The 26,314-nt window shown below is 36.2% G+C and overlaps 1 protein-coding gene across 2 annotated transcripts in view; it reads left to right on the plus strand.

The window, feature by feature from the left end:
• The window catches only part of NDUFS4 (NADH:ubiquinone oxidoreductase subunit S4), a 114,318-nt gene extending 89,909 nt beyond the window's left edge, over nucleotides 1-24,409 (plus strand). The window contains exons 5-6 of one of the 2 annotated variants that reach the window (XM_004737895.3): nucleotides 19,737-19,840; nucleotides 24,274-24,409. In XM_004737895.3, the coding sequence (XP_004737952.1) occupies nucleotides 19,737-19,840 (104 nt within the window). In that variant the 3' untranslated portion in view covers nucleotides 24,274-24,409. Of the gene's footprint in view, nucleotides 1-19,736; nucleotides 19,957-24,273 lie in introns of those variants that run through there. The other variant, XM_004737894.3, reaches the window with a different exon arrangement.
• Nucleotides 24,410-26,314: the final 1,905 nt, after the last annotated feature.

Below are 26,314 nucleotides of genomic sequence, written 5' to 3' on the forward strand. Positions count from 1 at the left end.
ATTACCATTATCTCCATTTTTTTTTTCTTAAGATTTTATTTATCAGATAGAGATCACAAGTAGGCAGAGAGGCAGGTGGGTGTGGGGGGAGGGGAGCAGGCTCCCTGCCTAGACCGATGCTGGGCTTGATCCCAGAACGCTGGGATCATGACCTGAGCCCAAGGCAGAGGCTTTAACCCACTGAGCCACCCAGGCACCCCAGGTATTTGCTTTTTAAATATTTTACCCTTAGTATTATATACTTTATGATTAAGAGTGTGAGGCCCAAGTGCTTGGGCTTGGATCCTTGTTGGTCTCTTACTATTTGTATGTCTTCGTATTTCTGTTTTCTCCTGTGTACAGTGGCATTGTTATGAGGATTGAATTAGTTAATAGAAGTGTTTAGAACATAAGAACATAGTTAAGTTTAATTGTATATAAGTTTATCCTATTCTTTTTAGACTTTTTAAAATCTGAAAAAAAATTTATAAGTAAAGCTTATTAAAACATGTTCTTGGCAGTTTCAAAATTTCTTAATTACAGAATTATTTTCAGAGTGGTCATAGTCTTTAAAATATTATTTTGATTTAAATTACTATTTAATCAAACTGTAATATAGCTTATCAAAAACAGTTCTATAAATGTTTTCCATCTTTGCAGCCTACCATATTTTGTGTCTGACACCTTTAAAATTATTCATTTGAGGTTTGCAATGTGAGTTTAATAACAGGAAATCTAATTAAATTGTTAAATCTCTGGTTAATGTCTAAGTGGTCACCAGGACTGCATGACTACAGTTGCCATGTGAATTGCAGGTGTGAACTAGCCACTGCTGCTGTTGAAATCACATGCTTTCACTCCAATTTCTGCCTCCCTGGGAAAGAAAATTGAAGAACATTATCAAAGTCAGTAGTGTAACTTGCAAAAGCTTTGTAGATAGTATCTTATAATACTATAGTGGATCAGGAATTTTAACCTACAAGGTAGTAGGAACCATATCTATCTTAGTCACTGCCTTGTCCCCAGCACCTAGCATAATACCTACATAATGGACATGGGTTATCTGGTAAAATTACTGACTTTCTAAAATACATTCTCTACTTGGAAATTTGAAGCCAGTCTCATCTCCTGGGAGAATTCTCCCTGATTATTCCATCCTTAAATTCACTATAATACTTATGATCTGCCTCATTTATCTAAACATTCAGCATTGTATATTATATGTAAAAAGACTTTATATATAAAGTACAGTTTCTCTAGTATTGAGGCAGCAGGTCTAAGCAAATCATTGAAATGATGCAGAATCATTGGGGTGATTTCCAACTACCCACATCTCTTGGGTAGGTGGATAGTGGAAGGAATATTCAGGTTTCCCTCTCCCCTCATACCTAATAACATTTTGTGAGCTAATGCTGTTGAAGGTTGGGTGAACCAATGTTCTGATTAGTGAAAGCATTAGAAAGAAATGGTTTAGAACTTGTTACTAACATATAACAACTTGGATTCAGAGACTAGTAACTAGGACTCTCATTCCATAACTGTCTGGTTTACCAGAGATCTTGAGCAAGTCATGTTTCACTAAACAATCTTTGATAAACATGTCCTTCCCCTTTGAAATGAGAAATTGGATTGGATAATACTCAAAAACTATAGACTTAAGGATATTAAGCTCATGGGCCAACTCATACAGTTTTATTTCTTTACTTTCTAGCCCAATAACTTACTCATTATATGCTCTAGAGGGAAAATTTGTTTTTGTGATATTGTTGATTCTGTGTTGATAATAAACAAAAAAATCTGGCAAAAGTTTTCCATTTAGGAATATTAAATATTTGCCTTTCAGTAGTGTCAAGAAACAGGTTAGGGAAAATCTGCCTTAAAAAAAAAAGATAGTTTATATACTCAGGGACTGTTCTGAAAATGAGCAACCTACACCTTTCATCCCCTTTCTTTGGTTTCCTGTTTTCCTTACTTCTAAACAGTTTTGAGAATCAGTACAATGAAGAATAAGATTTTCAAATTCATTTGCTTCCTAGAAATTTTTAATGCCTTCTAATTATATTTTGGTCTCAGGTAATGAGTATCATCATCACAAAGTTCCAACATTCATAAGACTAAGGCTTGAGTTTTCCACTCTGCTAAGTGCTTTTCATTTGTCCCATTTAATCCTCACTGCAACTCTGTGAAACAGGAACAATTATCAACCCATTTTGTAGATCAAAGAAACTGAGGTTTTAGAGACATTAATTAATATTAGTTAACAAGGTCATTATACTTGTAGCTGAATGAACAAGTTTTATTTGAACACAGTTGTATTCTTTCATTTATGTATTGTCTATAACTGTTCTTTAGCTGCAATAGTAAAATTAAATAATTGTAATAGAGACCATAAAAGCCCCCAAAATCTAAAAATATTTTCTATTTGGCCATTTACAGAATTTATTTACTAATTTATGGTCTAAACCATTATATAGAAATACACATATATACAGTCTTAAAAATCAAGACCCTTCTGTGACATTTTTCTAAATGCAAAATAGTATTTTTTTTTTAAACATCTTGAAGGCCTGTGCTTAAGGATAGATGTCTCAAAATTCAGAGTTCTTCACACGGGCACCTGGCTGGCTCATTTGGTAGAGCATGCAACTCTTGATCTTGGGGTTGTGAATTCAAGCCCCATGTTGAATGTGGAGATTACTTAAAATCTAAAGAGGGGTGCCTGGGTAGCTCAGTTGGTTAAGCCACTGCCTTCAGCTCAGGTCATGATCCTATCCCGGAGTCCTGGGATGGATGAGTCATTAGGCTCCCCGCTCCGACCCTCTACCCTCTCGTGCTGTTTCTCTCTCTCTCTCTCTCTTCCTCAAATAAATAAATAAAATCTTTTTTAAAAAGCTAAACAACAACAAAGTGACCTTCACAATATAAACACATCACTAGGTCAGTGAGAAGCACGGACCTAGCTTTATGTGTCCCAACTCTTTGTCCTGCCTTATCCCCAGGCTTGTTGCATATTTTCTTCCATCTACAATTTTACTCATGCTGTTGTTCCTTTTCATCCTTAGTTCTGCCAAGAACTACAACCTACCCCTTACAATAATACAGTTTAAACATTAACTCTTTCCTGCTCCCTTTTCTTATTCCCCTTTCGACCTCCATCTCCCAGCCTTTACTGGATGTGCTTTCTCTTTTAATTTACACAGTAATTTTTTCCTTTCTTATAGCTTTAACAGTACAGTTTTGTACTTTTTGTATTGCATTCTGTCAGACACTATTGTTGCTGGCACTGGGGTCTAGGCTGTGGGGATCAGTAGTTAAATAAGGCATGTCCCTGTAGTCAAACTAATATTTTATTCCTCCTACTAGATTATAAGCACCTACATGGAAAAAAAAAAACACCCAGCCCCACTCATCTTTTAATATACTTAATAAATATTTGGTGAGTTTGAACTGTACCTGTAGTGATGTTATAAATTATTTTCCAAATCATGTTTTAAACTTTTTAAAAATCACTTTAAATTAATTTGGCTAATTGTTCTTTCAGAAGAACTGTTACTTCCCTGTAACTCGAAATCTGGAGAAAGAAAATTTATAGAATGATTAGCAATTTCTTCTATTTTAGTGTTAGTAAAATATAACCATATATAATATGGAGCTTATCTTGAGTTTATTAACAGAGAAACTTAAGAAGATTATTCCATAATGTTAGAGCTGTTTCCCAAGATGTAAGTTACTTGTTATAAACTTTTTTTTAAGGATACAGAGGCCTGGAAATTAATAAAACAAGACTAAGCTCAATCACATAGTTGTTAACTGATAAGACCCAAGTTCCTAGATTCTAAATTCAGTATTTTTTATATGATACTATGCTGCTAGTAGATCTTAAAAATCGATCTTTATGATATAGGAAATGGTTGGGGTTTGGAGCTATAGCCGAGAAAAGAACTCTTGAGATGTCTTTGGTATAAAAAAGTGGTTTTATTAAAGCATGGGGACAGGACTCTTGGGCAGAAAAAGCTGCACTTTGGTTGTGATGGGTGACTGATTATATAGTTTCAAGTTGGGAGGGGGTTAGGGACAGCATAGGCCCCTAAGGAATTTTGGAAACAAGGTTTCCAGGATCCTGAGGGGGCTGCTATTGTTAGGAAACGGTCATTTATTACTGTTCGGTAATAACTCAGTCCTGAGATACTTCCGATGTATTTCCATGGGCCATATGCTTGAAAGGTGATTGCTGAGTATCTTGGAGGTTAGAGATAAAGTTTTCAAAGGAGTTTTTTTTTTAATGTTAAGACTTACAGGATTGGGGGTTGGGATAAGATTGCCATTTGCCTGTAGGGAAGTGTCAACATTGAGGCAGCTAAGCTCCTTAAAGAAGGTCACTCCTGCCTGTTTCAAGGACTTGTCAGTGGGCTGTAGGCAGTAAGGAAATTCTAAGTTTTTTCTTTTGCCTTTGTTTCCCATATGATTTAGGTCAGCACTATCCAGTATGGTACCCACATATGACTATATAGCACTTGAAATGTGTCTGGTTCAAGTTGAAATGTGCTATAGTGTAAATATACACTATTTCAAAGACTAGGTATAAAAATTATCTAAAGTTTCTGTATTGATTACATATCTAAGTGATAATATTTTGGATATATATTGGGTTAGGAAAATACGATTAAAATATTTCCTAGTCATTTTTTAAAGTGCCTCCTAGGAAATTTAAAATTATATTGGGGCACCTGGCTGGTTCAGTTATAAGTGTGTACAGCTCTTGATCTTGGGATTGTGAGTTTGAGCACCAAGTTGGGTGTAGAGATTACTTATATAAATAAATAAACTTTAAAATAAATTTAAAGTTATTTTGAAGTTGTATGTAATTCACATTATTTTTCTATCTATATAGTTCTGATCTATATAGTTCTTAGCAATGCACAGAATATACATTCTACACATATTCTAAAGATTTCACTAATATTCTATAATGAATGTAAGAAATAGGAAAACTTTATCCAACTTTGAAAACCTCACATTTTATATATATATATATATATATATATATATATATATATATATATATTTTTTTTTTTTTTTTTAAGATTTTATTTGTTTATTTGACAGAGATCACAAGCAAGCAGAGAGGCATGCAGAGCCAGGGGGTGAGGGGCAGGCTCCCTGCTGAGCAGAGGGTCCATGGGGCTCAATTCCAGGACCCCTGGGACCATGACCCCAGCCGAGCCGAAGGCAGGGGCTTAACCCACTGAGCCACCCAGGCGCCCCTACATTTTATATTTTTAAGAAATATAGTTCTGTTCTTTATTCATACCCCGTATGAATCCAGGATAAGTGGAAACTCTTATGTTACATGTAATATAATAATGAAATAAAATAGCTAAAAGAGACCTAAATTATACCACAAGATCCCATTAATCACCCATTTTTCATTTCTTAACCATAAAAGGTATTGTGCAGGTTCATCTTTTTATATAAGAATTTTATGTAAGAATATATAATTTCTGAGACTAAAAGAAGTTCTCTTCCTCCTGCTATTAATAACTCCTATAACTACCCTCCCTGCTTCTGTTTTGGTTAGGTCTCTCTTCTCACAGGATGTCACTACAGAGGACTGATTCTGTGAAACTAGGGAGTGGGAAAGAGGAAAAGATTGAATGGCCTCCCTGTGGCTTTTCCCCCTGCTCCCTACCTTCCACTCCCCCAAATCTTACTTCTCAACCTTCCCCAACATACACACTAAGTAAAGAAGATATAAATACCCTGTGTCTTTTGGCTTTAACCCCAGGGCCTCATCCTGAAGGTCTCTCTTTGAGCTCGGCAAATATTCCAGAGGAACTCTTCAAAGATAACCTTTCTTTGTAAAAGGAGAAAAGAGTATCTGGGGTTTCCTCTGAAATGTAGATGAACCTCACTTTAGTTCTTTGTGTACTGAAAAGACCCACCTTTCTCACCCATTGTGGCTTTTGTCTTTCCTAGTGTTTCATGATAGGGTTGAGGGCGGGGAGGAGAAGCTGGATCAACGGAGAAAGGAGGAGTAAGGTAGTTGTGGAAAAATGTCGATGGTTGAAGGCTAGGATCTACTACCATTTACATGCTAATGAAAACCAGAAATGGCCTTTTCCCCGTTTGATCTGATTTGAAACTTTGTGACTTTCCTTTGGTAGGTCATTTTACCCCCTGTGTTTTTCTCATTGTTGTTAGCTGTAAAAACTCTTTGAAATTCTCAAAATAGAGGAGGGTTTCTTTCAGGAGTAGGGGGATAGAGGATAAACTGTGAAACTGCATTCTGTCCATAGTGGGTCTCTTGGGGAGGAAAACCGGCCTCTGAAGTCCTAGAAGGTAGAAGCAGTGGAGGAAGCAGACAGGTCGAGCCCTGGATTCAGGAAAATAAGGAGGTAATTGGAGCTGCAGGATTTAGAATTATTCCAGAAGTAGACCCATCAGCAAAGTCTGGATTTCCACCTACCTTAAACCTTCTAATGAGGGTCTCAACCTCACATTCACTCATCTGTTAGAAGACACCTTTGTTTCAAAAGCTAAGAATCGGGATTCCTACAGATAAAAAATTTGTGTTAAAAGATTTATTTTATTCATGTGATAAAAAGGAACTAGGTAGATGTTATAACCAGTTCAAAGTAAAAGTCAAAACAGCACAAATACACGTGGAAAAAAGGAATGCAAATGGAGCAGATGGAGGTTTTGTGGGGGAGGGGCAGCTAATTAAATCAATACCAGTAGGACACAGGACATAATTTGCATATCTATCAGTCATACAACTTAAAAAGAAATAAAATAGCTGAAAGACAAGGGATTAAGCTGAAATCCAATAACCCGGAATTGAAAAGGCATACTATATAGATAATGCAATTTTCTACTGATTTCTACTCTTCTCCTTTTTGTGATTTAAAAAATCTCAAACATTATTTATGATCACAAAATTGTGGGCTAATATTTGGCCTGAGTATGTATTTAGGTATAGCAAGAATGAATAATTTGCAACTATAGAAGATAAATAATTTTCCCTTTAACTTTATAGGTCTTGGCTGAGACCCCTCTAACTCTTATAACTAAAAGATTAACAAAGAAAAACAAACCGAAGTTTAATAACGTGTTTATCTCCTATATACCTGGGGAAACTGGTAACTCCGAAATGGCCCTTGCCACCACATTAAGTACCATCTCTAGCTGAAGACGGAAGATTTGGGGAGTGGGCACTGGGGAGAACCTTGGGAGGTTATAGGGCAAAGTACCATAAACAAGGATATAAATGTTATGCAGATTTTAATTCCAAGGCTTATCCATTGGTGAATTTCCAGAATTTTAGTCATCCTCCACTTCCTAGTACTGGGTGGGAGATACCTTTACAAATGGAGATTTCCCTTATAAATGTAAATGTCCCTCAAAAAAGGGCAATTTCTTCATTTTCGGAGATTTCCCTATGTTTACTGTTGTTGTTTTTTGTTTTTGTTTTTCTTTAACTAACCAGCTCAAAATCCTTATGCCAAAAAGGCATTTTGGGGGGCAGAAGTCCTGCTGTTCTTTACCACATAAGCTCTCTTAAGTTTGCTTTGCTAAAATTTTTCATAAGGACTCTCAGATTTCTTCATGTATGTCTTCATGACCAATTACTTGCCACCAGACTTGTTCTGTGATGCCTATTAGTTTGGGCAAATTTTTCCTCCCTTTTCAAGGTCCCTAAAATATCCTAAGATCCTCTAAAAAGGTTCCTTACCACCTTAGGGAACTTTTGTAATTTGTTATCCTGGAGCCATGTCACTTTCCTGGAAGGATTTTGTCTACCTTTGTTCCATAAAAGTGACTGGTCGTCTCTGATTAAATAAGTACATTGTCAAATATGTCAATCTAGGTATGGCCTTTGATGCATAACCACAGAAGAAGGACATATTGAACATGTACAAATACCTATATTGCCATGGATATAAGAATATTCAACAAGAGTTCCTGAATTCTGTAGTGGTCATGCAGGGAGACTTATACCATTTACAAATGATGCACAGTTTAGTTTACAAAACAGTTGTCTACTAAATTGTAGACAAGGGAAAGGACTTCCTTAAATGCCAAAAAAATTGAATATTGAAACAATATCAGAAGTACTCCGAACAGAAACTACATTCAGCCTTCATCAGTGCATTTAGTCTTATATAATTAATTCTTGTTTCCCTGGATCATAAATTTATTTGCAGCTCAGGTAGAGTTCTGGAAATCCTGACTCAGTTCATTGGTATGTCCTATCATTATTTATGCCATCAAAAGCCTGTACCCAGGAATACCTAACAGTCCTCTCCATGGAGCTCTGGAGGTGTCTTCCTTTGTTGAAGACAAAGTACTGTGGGCTGCAACTGATTTCGGGAGTTTTCAGGGTAGCATCAGAGTAAAACAAAAAAAAAAAATCTATCCCTAAGTGATTAAAGGTTTAAGTTGGCTGTAATGAACATTACTGGTAAATTTCAGAAATGAAATGTAAACATTCATAAAAAGAATGATGCAACTTAAAGTCATTCCAAAAATGTTATATACAGAATATCTGTAATCAGTATTAAAGCCTGGTTTCAAAGAAGACCATAAATGTCCATCTAACTTATAAAAATGGATGAATATTTACAGAGAAATAAGAATAGTCCTGATATGTAATATACCCTGAATGTGACAAAACACATAGTAAGCATATACCAGAAATAGGTCAAGAAGATCAAGTAAAGAGATTCAGTAAGTCTGGGGAAGGTCCTAAACATTTGTATATTAATAAAACTCCATTGATAAGTGATATGGACTCCAATTTACATATACTGGCCTAGAATATACAAGATCCAAACTACAGAAGATGCAACCAAGTTGATGTTTTTAAAGATAACTGAAATTATGTCTGATAACCTGTAATACAGAGCAGTACCAGGGCTCTGATAAATAAAACATGGACAGTGAGGGCAGTGAGAATCTATACTTAGCACATAGCATAAATTTCTGGAATATTTATATTAATAACATTTTACTCATACAGATTTAACCTCAAGAGGGCTAAGTATCTCTTCTGACTTGATAACTCTTAGAGTTATAACTCATTAGAACTGTGTCAAACTAATTATTTTTGATATCTCTCTTTCCACGAGGTTAAAAGAATACATCCTTGTGATAGTCCAGAGGCCTTCTGAGGAACCTTGAAAATAGTTTTAGGTACAAAGGTAATCTGAATTGTTCATTTTACATTTAGGCTATTCTGGGGAGGCATAAATTTTAAAAATGTCAGTAGATTTGCACACTTAGGATAGGAATAGGATCGTGGGTGTGAGACAAACAGTACTTGACTGCTCATTTCAAAGGGATGATAAAACTTACAAACATAAAAGGTAACATGACTGTAAAGATCCTGAGCTCTTATGGAAGTCATTAAAGACTTCATCATCATAAGGTTAGGAAGTCATAAGGAAGTCTTCGTATAAGGTTATTCTGGTAAGCCACAGAAACTTGGAAATCTAGGCAGATTAGACAAAAAGAATAACCCTTCATGTTGTAGGTAGAGGCAGTAAATAGTGAACCAATGAAATAAGCCCACCCGTACTGAGCAAGCTTTGCTAAGATTTTAATACCTTTCATAGCTATTCATACTTTTTAGACATACTGTAAGGGAAATAAAATATATAACTTTCAGTATCCATTCAGGTTTTTGTCCTTCACCATTCTCTTTCTCATTTTGAATATTTACTTTAGGACCTAACTGTGGGGTGACCCAACCCAATAGGGTGGCAGCTGCAGTGTGGGAGGTGTAAGAATTCACCCAAGGCAGAGCAAATGGTGGGCAAGATAGCAAAGACTGGGACAAAGGGGTGGTGAGGGACCACAGCTACTGAACAGGGTGAGGGAGTGTGGAATTTTCCCTTTTTTGGTAATATTTGGAACTGTGCTGGGTTGTAATTGGTCAGTTAGGGCTTATGGCTGTTTCCAGGTGTGGTCGGTTCGTGAGCCTATTTGCATTCAGCTTGGTGGTTCACTGCCGGCCCCTTTGCCTTGATCAAGTTTCCGTTGTTCAAGTTGGTTGCCTGAGAGACCTCTCTATGCTAACTATTCTCTTTTTCCGTTGGTAAACAGAAACACATCTCATTACCTTGCGTACAAAGTTCTACCTCACTACCTCTATTGCTCTTAGGAGAATTTCATATTTATTAAATCTTTTAACCAAAGTTAACTCTGATTTCATAGAGAAAACCGATCATTGCAAACTGTTACACACTAATATTTAAGTAAACTAGCAAAACTTTTACAACCACATGCACTCTTTATAAACTTCTCCAAGTGGCAAAAATGAATACGTCCATTAAACCCAAAGATACAACCTCTCTATACCAAATAAAAAAAAGAAGCAAAAATATATAAACTTAAATTTTGCTTAGTAATCAGTAGTTTAGTATTCTTAGAAATACTCTAAGTATCTAATAAATATCCATTAATATCATCTAAGGTTGTAAATTAACCCAAAGTCTTGGAAATTAATTTTCAGAGTGACATACTACAAACTTAGTTACTATTAAAATTACCAGGATGAAGAATCATTTTGGATAAATACAAATTTATATTTTTTAGGAGTATAAACATTAAACAAAAATAATGCTAGCTTATTTGATCAGTAAACTTACTAAGTTTAGAAAGAAAGATCTGTGCTTGGTATATTTAATAATAAACTAGAGAAAATATAGCTGCTTTTATTAAATCAAAATGATTAAATTTGTCTTGTTTGCCAGAGATCACCTATATTTTAAAAAGATTTACGTATTTTTTTATTTGAGTGAAATAGAGTGTGTGCACATGTGCAATGGCGGAGGAGCAGAGGGGTGGTGCTGAGCACAGATCCTGACGCAGGGCTCAGTCCCACAACCCTGAGATTGCCACCTGAGGTGAAGCCAAGAGTAGGGTGCTCAACCGACTGATCCACCCAAGCACCCCATATGTTACCTGTATCTATATCTATATATATATTTTTGAAGTTTTTGTTTATTCATTTACATAACCTATGTACTCCATGCGGGGCTTGAACTCACAACCCTGAGACTGAAAGTTGCAAGCTCTTCTAAGTCGGCCACGTGCCCAAGATTTACCTGTTTTTTGTTATTTGAATTTGAATTCTTAAATGTTCCTTAGGTCTTTAATTCCTTAATAATGCCTTTTTTTTTTTTTTTTTTTTTTGGAGTACATGAGTCCCAGCAGGTGAGGGAGTGGGGGTGGGTAGAAGGAGAGCTAGAGAATCTCCAGCAGACTTCCCACTGAGCCTGGAACCCACTGGAGCTCAGTCTTAGGACCCTGAGCTGAGATCATGACCTGAGCTGGAATTAAGAGTTGGATACCTAACTGACTGAGCCACCCAGGCACCCCAAGAATACCTTTTTTAAATCTAGCACATTAAGACTATTTAGAAGTTGAATTTCCTTGTTTTCTAAGAATTTTAGGAGTTCTTATATAAGCACTTATTTTTTCTAGAAGCCAATCAAAACAGAGTCTCTTTAAGAGATTTTACTATCTAATTCATTAATGACATGTAGAGGTAGGAAAACATAACCCATACATATATAATGAGAAGTAAAGACACTTATGAATTAACAGACATGTAGACAGACCAGCATCACACAGTTTATAACTTCAGTTCTAAAATTTCAGTCATAACACAGAATTATGAAGTTCACTGGTGTATACTAAAGAGCTGTTCTCCTCTCATTGAGTACAAATTTTTCATTTGTTTAAGGTCAAATAGACTGCAAAGACCAAAAGACTAGATTTTTCTGTCTTTTCATCCTATTTAGAGAATAGATCTCTAAAACCAATTCCCAAACTTAATAGAGAGCAAAGTTAAAAGTAGAAAAACAGGAAGTCAGCAAAATTCTCTTGTATTAGCCTCTTGGGGCCAAGAAAAGACATACCTGAGCTTAAAATAAGATGCACCACTTTTGGTGAAGAAGTTTGCCAGGCTTTGGTTGGTGAATCTGTTAGATGTGTCAGTGGGACTTCCAAAATTGTGAAAAGAGTATTTTCTGGAAAAGATAAAATCATATATATAGATATAGATATAGATTAATACATTTTTAAGAATTTAGTTTACTAGGGCACCTGGGGTGGCTCAGTGGGTTAAAGCCTCTGCCTTCGACTCAGGTCATGATCCCGGGGTCCTGGAATCAAGCCCCGCATCGGGCCCTCTGCTCAGCCTGCTTCCCCCTCTCTGCCTGCCTCTTTTCCTACTTGTGATCTCTGTCTGTCAAATAAATAAACAAAATCTTTAAAAAAAAAAAAAAAAGAATTTAGTTTACTCATGAAATGAGGAAACCAAGCAGATGTTATAACCAGTTCAAAGGAAAAGTCAGTAAGGTACAAATTTATATAGAGTAAAAGAGGGTTGAGATGAATTACAAATGGAGATAAAACTGGTTTTTCCAGAGGAGGTGGGGAAGAGTCACCAGGCAGGACAGAGTTTATGCATCTGTTATAGTTGGTTTTTATTATTCATAGTATTTATGATCTCTAAGGTCACCAAAAACACTAGAGAGTACTGAAATATTCCTCCTAAGAAATATACAAAGTTAGATTCTTTTGAGACTCTGATCACAAAGTTTTATCAATACATACATAACCTTTTAAAAATGTGATTCTAGGGGCATCTGGGTGGCTCAGTGGGTTAAGCCTCTGCCTTCAGCTCAAGTCATGATCTCAGGGTCCTGGGATCGAGCCCCACATCGGGCTCTCTGCTCAGCAGGGAGCCTGCTTCCCCCCTCTCTCTCTGCCTGCCTCCTTGCCTACTTGTGATCTCTGTCAAATAAATAAATAAAAATTAAAAATGTGATTGTGTTCAAATGTTTAAAAACACCTTATTGGGCGCCTGGGTGGCTCAGTGGGTTAAGCCGCTGCCTTCGGCTCAGGTCATGATCTCAGGGTCCTGGGATCGAGTCCCACTCTGGCTCTCTGCTCAGCAGGGGGCCTGCTTCCCTTCCTCTCTGCCTACTTGTGATAATTGTCTGTCAAATAAATAAATAAAATCTTTAAAAAATAAATAAATAAAAAGTAAATAAAAACACCTTATTTAATATGTATTATTGATTCATGAACATTGAACTCATAGCCAGCAGCACCATAACTTAAGCCTGAATTAAGCTTATCTAACATATATATATATATATATATTACATACATACACACACACACACACACACATCCGAGCTTTCTTGCCCTTAGGAACACTAGTAAGTGCTAGAACACTACATCTGTGGGGCCATTTTAAACGGAAAATTCATCAACAAGAAGCACAAAAATGCCACTGTAAATAGACCACGAAAAGTACTCTTGTTTACAGTATGAGATCTGAAACAAGGCACAGAGCATTACCTTGCTTGACCTCATCTGGGACCACGTATGTACACTGAGTGACTCAAATTTTCATTGCTCTGTGTGTGTCGCTAATGACCATGGAAGCATTGTGAATATTGATTTGAGGGTTACAAGTAAATTTTAGTGAACAAATTCACAAATTACGAGGACTGTTTGAACCTATATTTTACAGGGTTTCGAAATAAAGACCATGATCAGAAAGCTGAGATCTGGTGTGCTGTAGACACTGCATAGTTTTCTGATGAAGCCCCAGCTTTTTTCTTCATCATTCCCTCTTCTTAGTCCCCAGTCCAAGGTACTAGTTGTCTTTGTGGCCAGGGAAATGTTTAGTTTGACTCCTGAGCTTCTGAGCTGAGACTCCTGAGAGACAGAGATAGACATGTTGGGTGGGGAGAGGTATTTAGATTCCCAGTTGGAGGTTTGAAATAATTTATCTCATGGAGATCATGTTATACATGGTGGTTTAGTGTATTCCTAGTGTATTGTGGGTTAAGTGGGGTTTAGAAATCCCTATGCACGGACCACACCCAAACCAATTACATCAAAATCTCTGAGAATGATTTTTGGACATTTACCACTGTTGTATAGTCTGTTTCTCTAGAAAAAAAAAATGTGTTCTCAATTTCTAATGACTGATTTTCACATGTACTTTTGGAACACAAACCAGTTTATTTTGTGGCAAATTATGAATAATGTGGTTCCAATTACTGCTTTGGAAATAAAAAAATATTGTATAGCAACTATATTATTTGAAGAGATAAAATTTAAGGGGGCCATTGACTATTACATCAAAGGTTGGATTTTTTTGAGGTGTTGCAGCTGTGGCAGGTGTGGGGTGTTACTAATCTAATAAATATTTCAGGTGCCTCACATTTTCACCTTATTTGCTTGTTTAAATAATTTTATATAATTTTCATGGAAAGAACTGCTTTGCCAATGTATCCCAGCCCATTATTTCTCCATAATATTTTCTAAAAGAAGATCTAAGATACTTTCAAATTAATCTGAACTCCTCCCATGCCAAATATTAGGTACTTGGGAATTTTAAAGTAGAGGGACTTCTAAAATGAAATTCATCAAAGACTGTCATAGCTCCCCAGCCCCCTTTAAATTATACTTCAAAAGTTTACGCTTTGCTTTTACCTAGGCATAATATAGGTACATGGCCTGGTGAAAAACCCTCGAAACCCTCCAAGTATCCACATACCTCGCTTTGGCTTCCCAAAGTCTTTTCTATTCTGATCCTGTGCCTCTATTAGCAGTGACTGCCAGTTATGTCAGTTTGTGCCAAATTTGCAGTACTTCTCGCTTTATATACAGATGGACAGTAGGAAAAACCATTAAACTATTCACTTCTGAACTAATGTCAGGGTTTGAGATTAGATTATTACAGGAGAAAGACATTTTTAAGGACTTGAACCAGGGTTACGAGAGGTAACATTTCACAAGCAATAAAACCACTGATGACCATTTCTCTCTTTTTGCATTACTGAACCATAAATAAAATGGTTCTGTAAATAAAAGTGAATGGAATTAATTTTCTGTCTCATACATAGAATTCACAAGTTAATTGTCATGGTCTGGTTTTGTTCACAAGCCTTTTGTGGATGTTTTTTGGTCTTTGATTTTTGGGTTTTGAGCTTTGGGCTTTTTGGGGCACATTTGAAAGATTACACCAAACATTTGTATCTTAGGAAGTAGACTATCTCAACCACAGTCTGGAGACCAACAAAATAAATGGGCATCTTTCCAAAAAAGAAATTGAGCAAGAGATACTACAGGTCACATTTTAAGTTTACCACAGTATTTGCCAGAGGTACTTCTCTGATACTAGGGCTTAAAGATCAAAATATCTTTGTGAAAGCATTCCAGTGTGTGTAACAGCAAAGGGAGTCAGCTTCTCATCATTTAGGTGCTGGTGGTTGGATTTGTGGTTAATCCGTGCCATATGGCTGCTCTCCTCAGTGGGAAGTGACAGCAGCCCTAGGAGCTTACTCCATCCCTGGGGCAGCTGCTGTGGACTCAGTTGCTTTGATCTTCTTCTGTTACACAGCTGGGAAGAGTGAAGGCTGGTTTTCAGTGTCCTAATAGAACAGTGTATCAGGACCACTGTCATAGACTACACCTTGATTTTGTAAAGCATTCTTTAGAGAATGCAAGTGTTTTCACTCCATGATCTCTTTCAGAAACTTAAGTTTGAGGGTTTTTTAAAAAAAGTTAGTGTTGAAAAGAAAATTTGTACACAAACTTAACATTTCACAAATAAAATTCCATTCTTAAATTTTTACATTCTATTTCTTGCAAGTTACATTAGGTTCTTTCTTTTTAAGAACAACTTTCCCTAAGCACAATTCATGTAACTTATCCATTAAGTATGCATGTTTAATGTCCTTTTAAGTTGTTCTTCTTATGGTTATTTTCTCTTTTTAGCTAACGCTCATTGCTTGCTCCAGTAGCCTTTATATTGCCACAGTACTACAGAAAAATAACTTGGGAAAGATTGTGGTATGAAGAATCGTTAATCCATGCATTGTAAGGTAAACACTTTAGAGAAGGATGCTTAGAAACGTGGTCAGATTCTTAATCGAGTTCCCAAGTCAAAAGAGCAAATGTTCATCCTAGCATCAGTCTCACATAGTAGAAAAGTTTTCTCAGCCATGGAGAGAAAATCCAAAAGGAGATTTATGTAGACTCTGAGTTGAGTTTCAGTCTCTTGTGATTTCTCATTAGACTTCCTTTTCCTTTTACTTAGAATTAGCATATTGTTACTTGTGCGGCTTTGGGAGCAAAGTTGTTTCCCACGGAAAAATGTGAGGAAAAGAGATTTTTTCCCCCCTATACATCCTTACAATCATGGGTGGCTGTGGTAGAGCAGTAATATAGAAATGGATACTCTTAGCAAGTGCTGGTTTCTTCCTTGTGTGTTTTTGTTTTCCCAAGGTGCTTATAATGATACTTCTATTTATTGTTGTTATCACCATCAATAGAACTATAATCTGGCTCATGATTCCCAAGAGCCAGGTCCCCAAACCAGTTGTTCTTTTATGTGTACAAAATCCCAGTCTTCTCACATTGCAGTGACCCTGACAGCATTTTGAGACTCCATCAACAAAACATAACAGAGCTATGTCTACATTCTGACATAAATTTTTTTTCTCCCTGGTGACTGAAAAACTGATTATCGACATAAATGAGACAGTGATTATCAGTATGTGTTCGTGTATAATACCAATTCCTAAATATGTCCAAGTACTTTCTCATTTCTTCTTCAGTTCCTCTGATACTGTCTTTCATTGGACTGGAGAGTGTGTGTTGGGAAGGAAGCAGGAGTAGAGAGGGAACTTAGCTTCTCTGACCGATCACTTGGCAAGAAGAGTTCCTGGAGGCGTGGGGTAACTTGCCAGCAATCATTGTAACTAGACAAAGAACCTACTACACTAGAAACCTTTCCTTTCTCCACAAGTGGGGTGGGGGTGGATGGACATATGGCAGACATAGACTTACTTTCCAGGCTTTCTTGGAACAGTCTTTTCAATACATTTATAAAAACAAAGGTTGAGGGGAGTTACAAAATCACAAAGATTGAAAGAAGTTGGGTGAAATAGATAAAAACTGCAGTTACAAAATGCTTTTAAAGAAATGTAGTTTTATTTATGAGGTGGTTAGGTACATAGCTTTAAAGTCAACCTCGGTTAAAAACCCTGACTTTGCCACTCCACCATGTGGCTTTAGGCTGCTTATTTATCTTCTCTGTGCTTTATTTTTCCTAAATAATTAAATATAAAATTGAGGATATATAATGCCTACTTCATAAGCCAAGCAACCTATGATCTCAGTTTTAAAATTCTATAAAAATACATGTAAAGCACTTAGCAGAGGACTTAGAACATCTACATAGCTCACTCTGATCTCCTTCAGATCTTCAGGCAAATGTGACCTTCTCAAGAAGCAAGGTCTTCCCTGTGTGCCCTCTCTAAAATGTTTTTCTTTAGTTCTCATTAGCATAAAATATGTATTTAATCATAGGTATTACTGTATTAGCACCTAATATACCATGCATTTACTTACCAGTTTCTCTTCTGCTAACCTGAAGAAATTTGGGATTTATTCTCTGCTATATCTCTGGTTTCTCAACAGTCCTTCACACAGAATATGTAATCAATAATATTTATTAAATGAATAGTAAATGCTTAGTAAATATTGCTATACCTCCTTTATTGAATTATTTTTTATAATTAACAGCATCATTTGCTGGTTAATGTAGGAAGTGCTTGAGAAGTTTATAATGTTAAAAATACCATGTTCAGTTCATGGTATTAATTTGCTTACCAAAATTCCTTTCTGTGGTTAATTCAAAACTACTGTGTTTCAGTGTGATGGCAGTTTTATTTACATTAATGCTTCACTTCATATAGAAGATGTGTTACTAGACAGTTACAGATCAGATTTGAGACAGAAAGAATATCTTACTTATGTTGTAAACCACAAGACACACAGTATTAATTAAGGCAAAGGCTCCAGAATCAGATTCTTTGTTTAAATCCTGAGTCTGGTCCTTTCCTAGGTGAGTGAGCTTGTGCTAGTCACCTAATCACTGTGTGCCTCAGTTTTCTCAGTTACATAAAGGAAATATTAATTCATATACAAATTTTAGAAAAGTACGTTTTTCATGGAACTCAATAAATGATTGTTAAGTGTCAGGTGTTTTCTAAGCAATTCACATAAACAAGTTTGTTTAACCCTTCTGACAACTTATGAAGTAGGTACCATTCTTAGGCCAGTTAGTAACGTTTTTGAAATGCAAATAGCCACTTGTTAATGTACTTACAAGTTCAGATCCTCTTAAAGTAAGACATAGCTTTCTGGGTTTTTTTCTGTTTTAATGGATTAGAAAGTACTCAAAACTTTACTCTGTGAAAGTAAGGTTATGTTTAAGCAAGTAAATTGAATCAATATTTTTGCTCCTGGATTCTGATGTTTTGTTTGTATTTTTAAACGATTTGTTTCATTTGCTTTCCTGCTTCTCAGTTTCCTTATAGCACATGAACTTTCTTTGAAGATGGGAGTTCTAGCAATGGAATTATTAATTATTTCCTCTTTTGGGCACTAAAATAAGCAGTAGTAGCAGTATACTTTGATGACTTGATTTCTACGGGCTTCACTTTTGTGGCAAAATTACATTCTGAGGGGCTACTGAAACACAAGCTTTTGTGGCAGCAAATATTATACCCACCAAGAGGCACTAGAACTCATAACAACTCACAAGATCAAAAAGTTTACTTAATGAGACATAGAATAGTTCAGACATTTTATACATGACTGCATGATTCAGCAGCCATGGATCAAATGTTTCAAGATTAATTATTTGAAGAAAGTCCTCAGAATGATAAATTACAGGGATAGAAAATGAATCCTATGAAGAAAAGTGAAAGTTATAGAGGTTGCTTGGACTAGGAACAGAGCAATGACTTAATTAGATCTTCAAGAAGGAGGATGTTCAAGGGTTGTTCTCCATACCTTGAACTGAGGAACTGGACTTAAAGCAGAAGAGATGGCCATAAATAAATCCAATTTTCAAAATTACAAAACACTGAGAAAGGCTTTGGAGATAAGATACAAAGACTCTCAGAAGCAGACAGTTCCCGCCGCCACTAGTTCTCATCCCTCTATGCATAAAAATCTCCTAGATCAGTTAGTTAAAGTACAGATTCCCAAGCTCCTGCCAAAAATTAGCAGTTAAACTTCAGTCAGACCAAAGAATCTGCACTGATATCTACTACTTTCATGGGATTCTAAATAGATAGCCCTTTAAGCAAATGCTGAAAAGGTTTTTTAATTTAATCAGTGGCCTGTCAAAGCCCAGAGAGCTGAACCAAATAATCTTTAGGTCTACTCCCACTCTGTCATTTATACAGGTAACTGTGTACATAGATACGTTCACATGAACATGTATGCTTTTCTGTATTGCTTTGAGTGAGATCCAAATTGATGTGAAGGCATGAGCTTTTAGGAAATAGGTTATACTGCTCAGTGTTCCCACTGCAGTTATTAAAGACAACACATATTAAACCACATAGAGAAATAGAAAAATTTACATGAATATGTAACCATCAGTAATTGAATAAGGAATATTGAGCAAGGAGAAGTCACATCACGGGTTACACTTTGGAGATCAGTAAATCATCTTCAGGCAATATTTTGGGCTGCCTTGTCACAAAGGATTATAAGGGAAAATATTACTAAGTATTTATATTTCAGATGTGCTGACATGTACTCCTCATGATAAATGAACATTAAATTTATGACAGCTTCTGCTTGCTCTGCTCTTGAGGTATCCTCTTTAATTCTGTTTCTGTGGGTTTGTTTTTGTTTTCTAGGGTGGAGCTATGACATTGAAGAGAGGAAGGTTCCAAAACCCAAGTCCAAGTCTTATGGTGCAAATTTTTCTTGGAACAAAAGAACAAGAGTATCCACAAAATAGGTTGGCACTGACTATATCTCTGTGCTTGACTGTGAATAAAGTCAGCTGTGCAGTATTTATAGTCTATGTATAATACATCTCTTAATCTCCTAATAAATTTGACCTTTAACCACAAATCTACACTTTGTGATGCCTGTTTTAAATGTTTTTTGATGTCTCAAAGTGAACATATTTCAATTTCCTGTTTACAGAGATTTGAGGTGATCATACCTCTAGGAAATATCAGTACTTAAAATTTATTAAAAGGAATGCTTGAAATCAGCTGCAACATTGAAGTTTTATACTTGGTTCTTTATAGCCATTCTCAAGTTAATAGTTTTTATGAATTACCAGCCATCATTATTATAATGCTGTCTTAGAATTTCTGTTTTATCTGAGGTTAGAGAAATTCAAGATTACAATGCAATCTAATAAACCCAAACCTCTTTATTATTGAGGTTTTCTTAATTTTACGGGGGTTGCAGAGGAAGAGGGAGAGAGAGAATCTTATGCAAGCTTCACAAGCAGCCCAACTTGGGGCTCGATCTCACAACCCGGAGATCATGACCTGCACTGAAATCAAGAGTCAGACACTTAACTGATTGAGTCACCCAGCACCTCTGAGGTTCTCTAATTAGAACCTTATATTCTCTGAGTTTGAGTCTGAATCTGAATGAATTGTGTTCCGTACTAAACTGCCCAGGAATTCACATTTATGATTATGTATGGTTCAGATGAAGATTTTATATTCTTATGAATTGAAAGACTCCAAGAAAATAATCGGTTCGTTATTAGAGATTTTTTTTACAGTCACTGTTGTTTTTGTAACATAGACATAGGTACATGTTCTTGTTAGGTCTTAATCACTTAGGTCATCCAGTATGAGTTATCAAACATATATTCCTGTCAGCCTCTTCAGTAATCATTCTGTATGCTAATCTTCATCATAATTCTGTTAGGTAGGCACTATTATCCCCCCCATTTTGCAGAGGCATAAATCAAGGCTTAATAGGGCTAAATAACCTCAAAATCACACAAATCCCAAGTGTCAAAGCTGGTACTTGAACCCATATCTGTCTTCACATCCCATACTTTTAATTACTTTAGTTATAGAAAGATAGGATTAATGGCAGATGATTTCTCTAAATTGCTAATAAATTCTTTGTTACAAAAGTTATATACTAATTATGTACTTTCTCAATTATATTTCATAAAAATACTAAAAGCACATTGACGTAGTGCAACAAAGAAAACACATCAGAGTATAAATTTGTATAATACAGTTTTGAAGAGCAAGCTCTTCTCAAAAGTATTAACTATGTATTCCATTTAATTCTAAAAATCCTCATCCTGACAAATAGACCATAGATATACACAGAGTTGAATGTAAAAAGATATTACAGAAGGGTTTCTAATAGCTGATAAGTTGAAACATTTAAATGTTTATTAAAGGAGGAATGGAGTTAAATGTTACATAGCCATTAAAGAGAACAGGAAGTATCTATGAACGGTTTGGAACAGTGTTCAATATATACTGCTAAGTAGAAAAATACAGGAATAGTAGATAACATCTGGGGGTGAGGTGTGGCAACAGGTGCTTAATACATATGTGCACCTAGAATATTTTGGGCAAGATACGTAAGAAACTAGTAAGATGATTTTACCACTGATTGTGGGGGGAGGAGAGTCTTGGATCTTTTCATTTTTATTTTTGAAAATTGTATTTATTTATTTGACAGAGAGCCCAAGCAGGGGAGTCACAGGGAGCCTGATGCAGGGCTTGATCCCAGGACTTCCTGGGATGCTCAACCACCTTAGCTACCCAGGCACACCTTTCAACTTTTTTTTTTTAAGATTTTATTTATTTGAGAGCATGAGGGGACCGAGGTGGGGAAGGGGGCTGGAAAGGGGGAGGGGCAGAGGGAGAGGAAGAAGTGGACTCTCCACTGAGCAGGGAGTCTGACCCAGGCCTTGATGGCAGGACCCTAAGATCAGGACCTGAGTGGGAAGCAGGCACTTCAACAACTAAGCCACCCAGGCACCCTGGGTCTTTCAACTTTTAATACAGTGTTTGAATATATTACTATAAGGGTATATTATCTGTGTAATCGAATATATATAACTACAAAATCTATACACAATTTATATCTTACTTGAAAATTACATACTACATTTTAAATTACTACTTTATTAGAATTTTATTTCAAATAAACTGCAAAATGTTAAAATACCGCTATTAAGAAATTCCACAGATACTTCAGTGGTGTAAGTTTAAAAAGAAACCTGTTTGGGGGTGGCTCAGAGGGTTAAGCCTCTGCCTTCAGCTCAGGTCATGATCTCAGAGTCCTGGGATCGAGCTCCGCATTGGGGCTCTCTGCTCAGCAGGGAGCCTGCTTCCCGCCCTCTCTCTGCCTGCCTCTCTGCCTACGTGTGATCTCTCTCTCTGTCAAATAAATAAAATATTAAAAAAAAAAAAAAAAAAACAGAAAAAAAAAAAGAGACCTGTTTGTATCACATACAGTAAGGCAACAGGAGTTGCCTTCCAAAAGAGACTTCCAAAAGTTTTCTTCCAAAAGAGACTTAGTATTTCACCTTCACTTTGGTTTGTAATACAACATAGCACTCTTTGTGTTACTCTGGTAGAACTAGCTTCCTAGGCAACCTCCTGCATTAGTTGAAAAAGTCAGTATTGTTCTTTTGTACTATCTGGTCCTAATTTGCATAATAAATCAGTGCACCTCTGTTTCTGGGTTGTTTCCATCTTTCTCATTATAGGTGCTACCAATAGAGTGACTTTTATGTTCATATTTAGTATAATTTCTAATTAATTTTGGTAAGACTAGCATCATTTGTTGGTTTTGAGATTTTTTCCCTTCTGGGGTAAGTATGACAAATCTGAAAAGAAAGAATAACCTAGATGTCTCTTATTTTTATAACCTATGTTTTAATGCTAAGGGATCCTGTATGTAAAAGACAATTAATAAAACACAGTCTACAGGTAGACTAAAGTATACTGTCAACACAGATTTGCTTTACTTTTTTCCACTATTTTAAAAAATTTTGGGGGCGCCTGGGTGGCTCAGTGGGTTAAAGCCTCTGCTTTCGGCTCGGGTCATGATCCTAGGGTCCTGGGATAGAGCCCCACATCAGGCTCTGCTCAGCAGGGAGCCTGCTTCCTCCTCTCTCTCTGCCTCTCTGCCTACTTGTTATCTCTGTCTGTCAAGTAAATAATAAAAAAAAAATCTTTAAAAAAAAAATTTTGGTACTGTCTTTTTGATTGTGGATATCAAGTTATTGCCTTTATTGACTGAACCTGAACCCAAGTTACTTAGTTTTTGGTTGTAAACTGTAGTGACAAAAAGGTGATCTGTTCATTAATAGAAGTTTTTACTTGAAGACTACTCTGTGCTATATACTATGTTATATACTACATTACACCCTGGGGTTACAGTGGAACAAGACTGGAAAGTCTCTGCTCTCATGTTTCTTGTAGACCTAAAGTGGGAGCTTATATTCTACCAGCAATTGCTAGTCATTTTGTATGAGTAAAGAAGATTGATTTAGGCTACGTGGACTTGAATTCTGGTTCAACCACTTACTAACTTAGTGATCCTTATAAAGTTAATTAAATTTCTCTAAATCTCCATTTCTTCATCTCCAAAATGGAGGTATTTACCTAATGGGATAGGTGCACATCAAATGGTAACTGCTTGCTGAGCACTTACTATGTCATGTAGGGGAAACTGCAACACGTTGTGTGGGAATTCTGTCTCTTGTAGAAAGACATCTTTGAGGACTCCTGTCCTATGAGACTGGTCTCATAGAACTCACCGACAGGACAATTTGGTGCTAAGCATATATCGCTTTGTATTTTAAACTATGTTTTAGAATTCTTTCTTTAAAATATTTGTACTCTGGGGGCGCCTGGATGGCTCAGTTGGTTGAGTGTCCAACTCTTGATTTCAGCTCAGATCATGATCACGGGGTTATGAGATTAAGCCCCAAGTGAGGCTCCCCGCTCTGTATGGAGTCTGCTTGAGATTCTTCTGCCACCCCTGCTCCTCTCCCAGCTCGCTCGCTCGCTCTCAAAATCGAATAAGATATTTGTACTCTGATTACAGAAGTGTTGCAGAAATATTTGATCTACATAGAAGTCTTAAAGATGAATATAATCACAAATTCCTCCTATCTCAAGACAAACATTATTAGACAGTTAGTGTATATGTTCCCAGTATTGTTTTTCTATTCCCTATATATATATATATATATGTTGCTTTTATAAAACAAATTGTAATAATATTGTACATACATTTTTTTAAAAGAAATTGAATTGGTATCACTTTTTAACTGAGTGTATGTTTTCCCATAACATTTTTCTATAATAGGATATTTAATGGTCAATTTGTTTTTGAACATTCAGATTTTTCTAATTTTTTGCTTTTATATTTTTACAGGTAGAACTTCTCTCTTCAGCCATACTGTAAATGAGAAGAGTAAGAATTATAGCTTCTTTCTCAGTGTCTTGCGCAAAGGTTCATTCATGGGAAAACTCAATAAACAATGCTTAGTTTGATGATTATACAAACCAAAGCTGATACGTCCCGTTCTCTTTTGGTTTTCAGTTACTATGTCTTTGAAATTGTTAGTGGTTATTTACTGGAACTCAGGTGTAGCTGCTTGAGTCAATGATGTTTACACTCAACTAAAAATTGGACCAGGCACTAAAGAGTTACCACTTTTAAAGATTTTAGGTAATCTCTATACCCAACATGGGGCTCACACCCACAACCCTGAGATCAAGAGTTGCATGCTTCACCAGCTAAGCCAGGCAAATGCCTCTGGAGAGTTATTTTTATTTTATTATTTTTTTAAATTTTGTTTACTTATTTGACAGAGAGATCACAAGCAGGCAGAGAGGCAGGCAGAGAGAGGGGAGGGGGGAAGCAGGCTCCCCACTGAGCAGAGAGCCCAATGTGGAGCTCTATCCCAGGACCCTGAGATCATGACCTGAGCCGAAGGCAGGTCATGAACCTGAACCACCAGGCGCCCCTGGAGAGTTATTTTTAAATGTTATTTTTCTTTAAATTTTAGGAGTCTTTTTTTTTTTTTAACAGTCTTGTGTTTCATCCTAAATAATCTCCCATAAATTTCAAAAATTGGGAAAAAGTTAATTATACATTACATTGGATTTCTCTGAAAGATAAATAGGAAATCTATATGGATAATGAAAATTAAATCCCAAAATAGAAAAAAAGTTTAGATTCTAAATTGTGATCTAATGATCACCTAGAAATATAGAAATAATAACATCTGTGCTTTGGTCCTGGTTGGGCTAGATTTTAGGCAAAGAAAACAGAATGCTGGAAGTTGACAATTCTGGGAACCTGATGAAAAGCTTCACTGTCTCCAGTTACCAATTTAACAAAAAGAATCCAGATTTCATTATGGTAGGAAGCATATCATGCTGATTTTGAGAATTAAGTTTGCCAGCAAAGATATGTGATACTAATGTATAATAACTTAATAGGTTTTCTCCTTATCTAAAGGTCACCGGTCATATTTTTAAAGTCCTTCTCACTAGAATTTTCCCTAGATTTTTATTATTAAAACAATAAAAGTTGAAAATAAACATTCATATACCCTTCTCTTAAATATACTAGTGAACATTTTGTCACATGTGTTTTCCTTTCCTTCTTGCACATAACTTTCATATAGGAGTAAGGTGCATACATCATGATGTCATCTCTGAATACTTTGGGGTATGTCTCTCTTGAAAAAAGACATCATTCATGGGGTACCTGGGTGGCTCCATCAGTTAAGCATCTGCCTTTGGCTCAGGTCATGACCCCAGGTTCCTGGGGTGGAGCCCCACATCAGGCTCCCTGCTCTGTGGGGGGCCTGCTCCTCCCTCTCCCTCTGCTTGCTGTTCTCCCTGCTTGTGCTCTCTGTGTCAAATAAATAAAATCTAAAAAATAAAAATAAAAAAGGACATCATTCTTCTATTTACCACAATAACATTATCACAATAAAAAAAATTGATCACTGGTACAGGTTAATATTCAGGTGTTTGTAAAGTTGCTACGATATTGTTCTTTGCCCTGATTTTCTTAAAATCCAGGGCCCACTCAGTAATCCTGCATTGAATTTAATCTCCTTTAATTTTGAACGGTTCACCTGCTGTTTTGTTTCTTTCATGACATTGGGCAATTTTGAAGAATCCAGGCTAGTCATTTCATAAAGTGTTTCACAATTTGGATTTCTCTCATTTTTTCCTCATGGTGAGATTCAGGTTAAACATTTTGGTAAGAATCCAAAGAATACTAAAACAACTTGGTGAAACTGTTGGAAAACAGAATTGATGCAATTTCAAATATCAACCCATAAATTACATACTAACCAAAAGAGATAAAAGGAATCTTATGATGGAGAATTCTGATGTGCCACTTGAACCAAGTGATCAGTAACCAAACACTAACCAGTAATTAGTGATTTTAT

The sequence above is a fragment of the Mustela putorius genome, unplaced genomic scaffold (genome assembly GCF_011764305.1).
Source record: "Mustela putorius furo isolate JIRA1106 unplaced genomic scaffold, ASM1176430v1.1 tig00000407_pilon_pilon_pilon, whole genome shotgun sequence".
Lineage (NCBI taxonomy): Eukaryota > Metazoa > Chordata > Mammalia > Carnivora > Mustelidae > Mustela > Mustela putorius.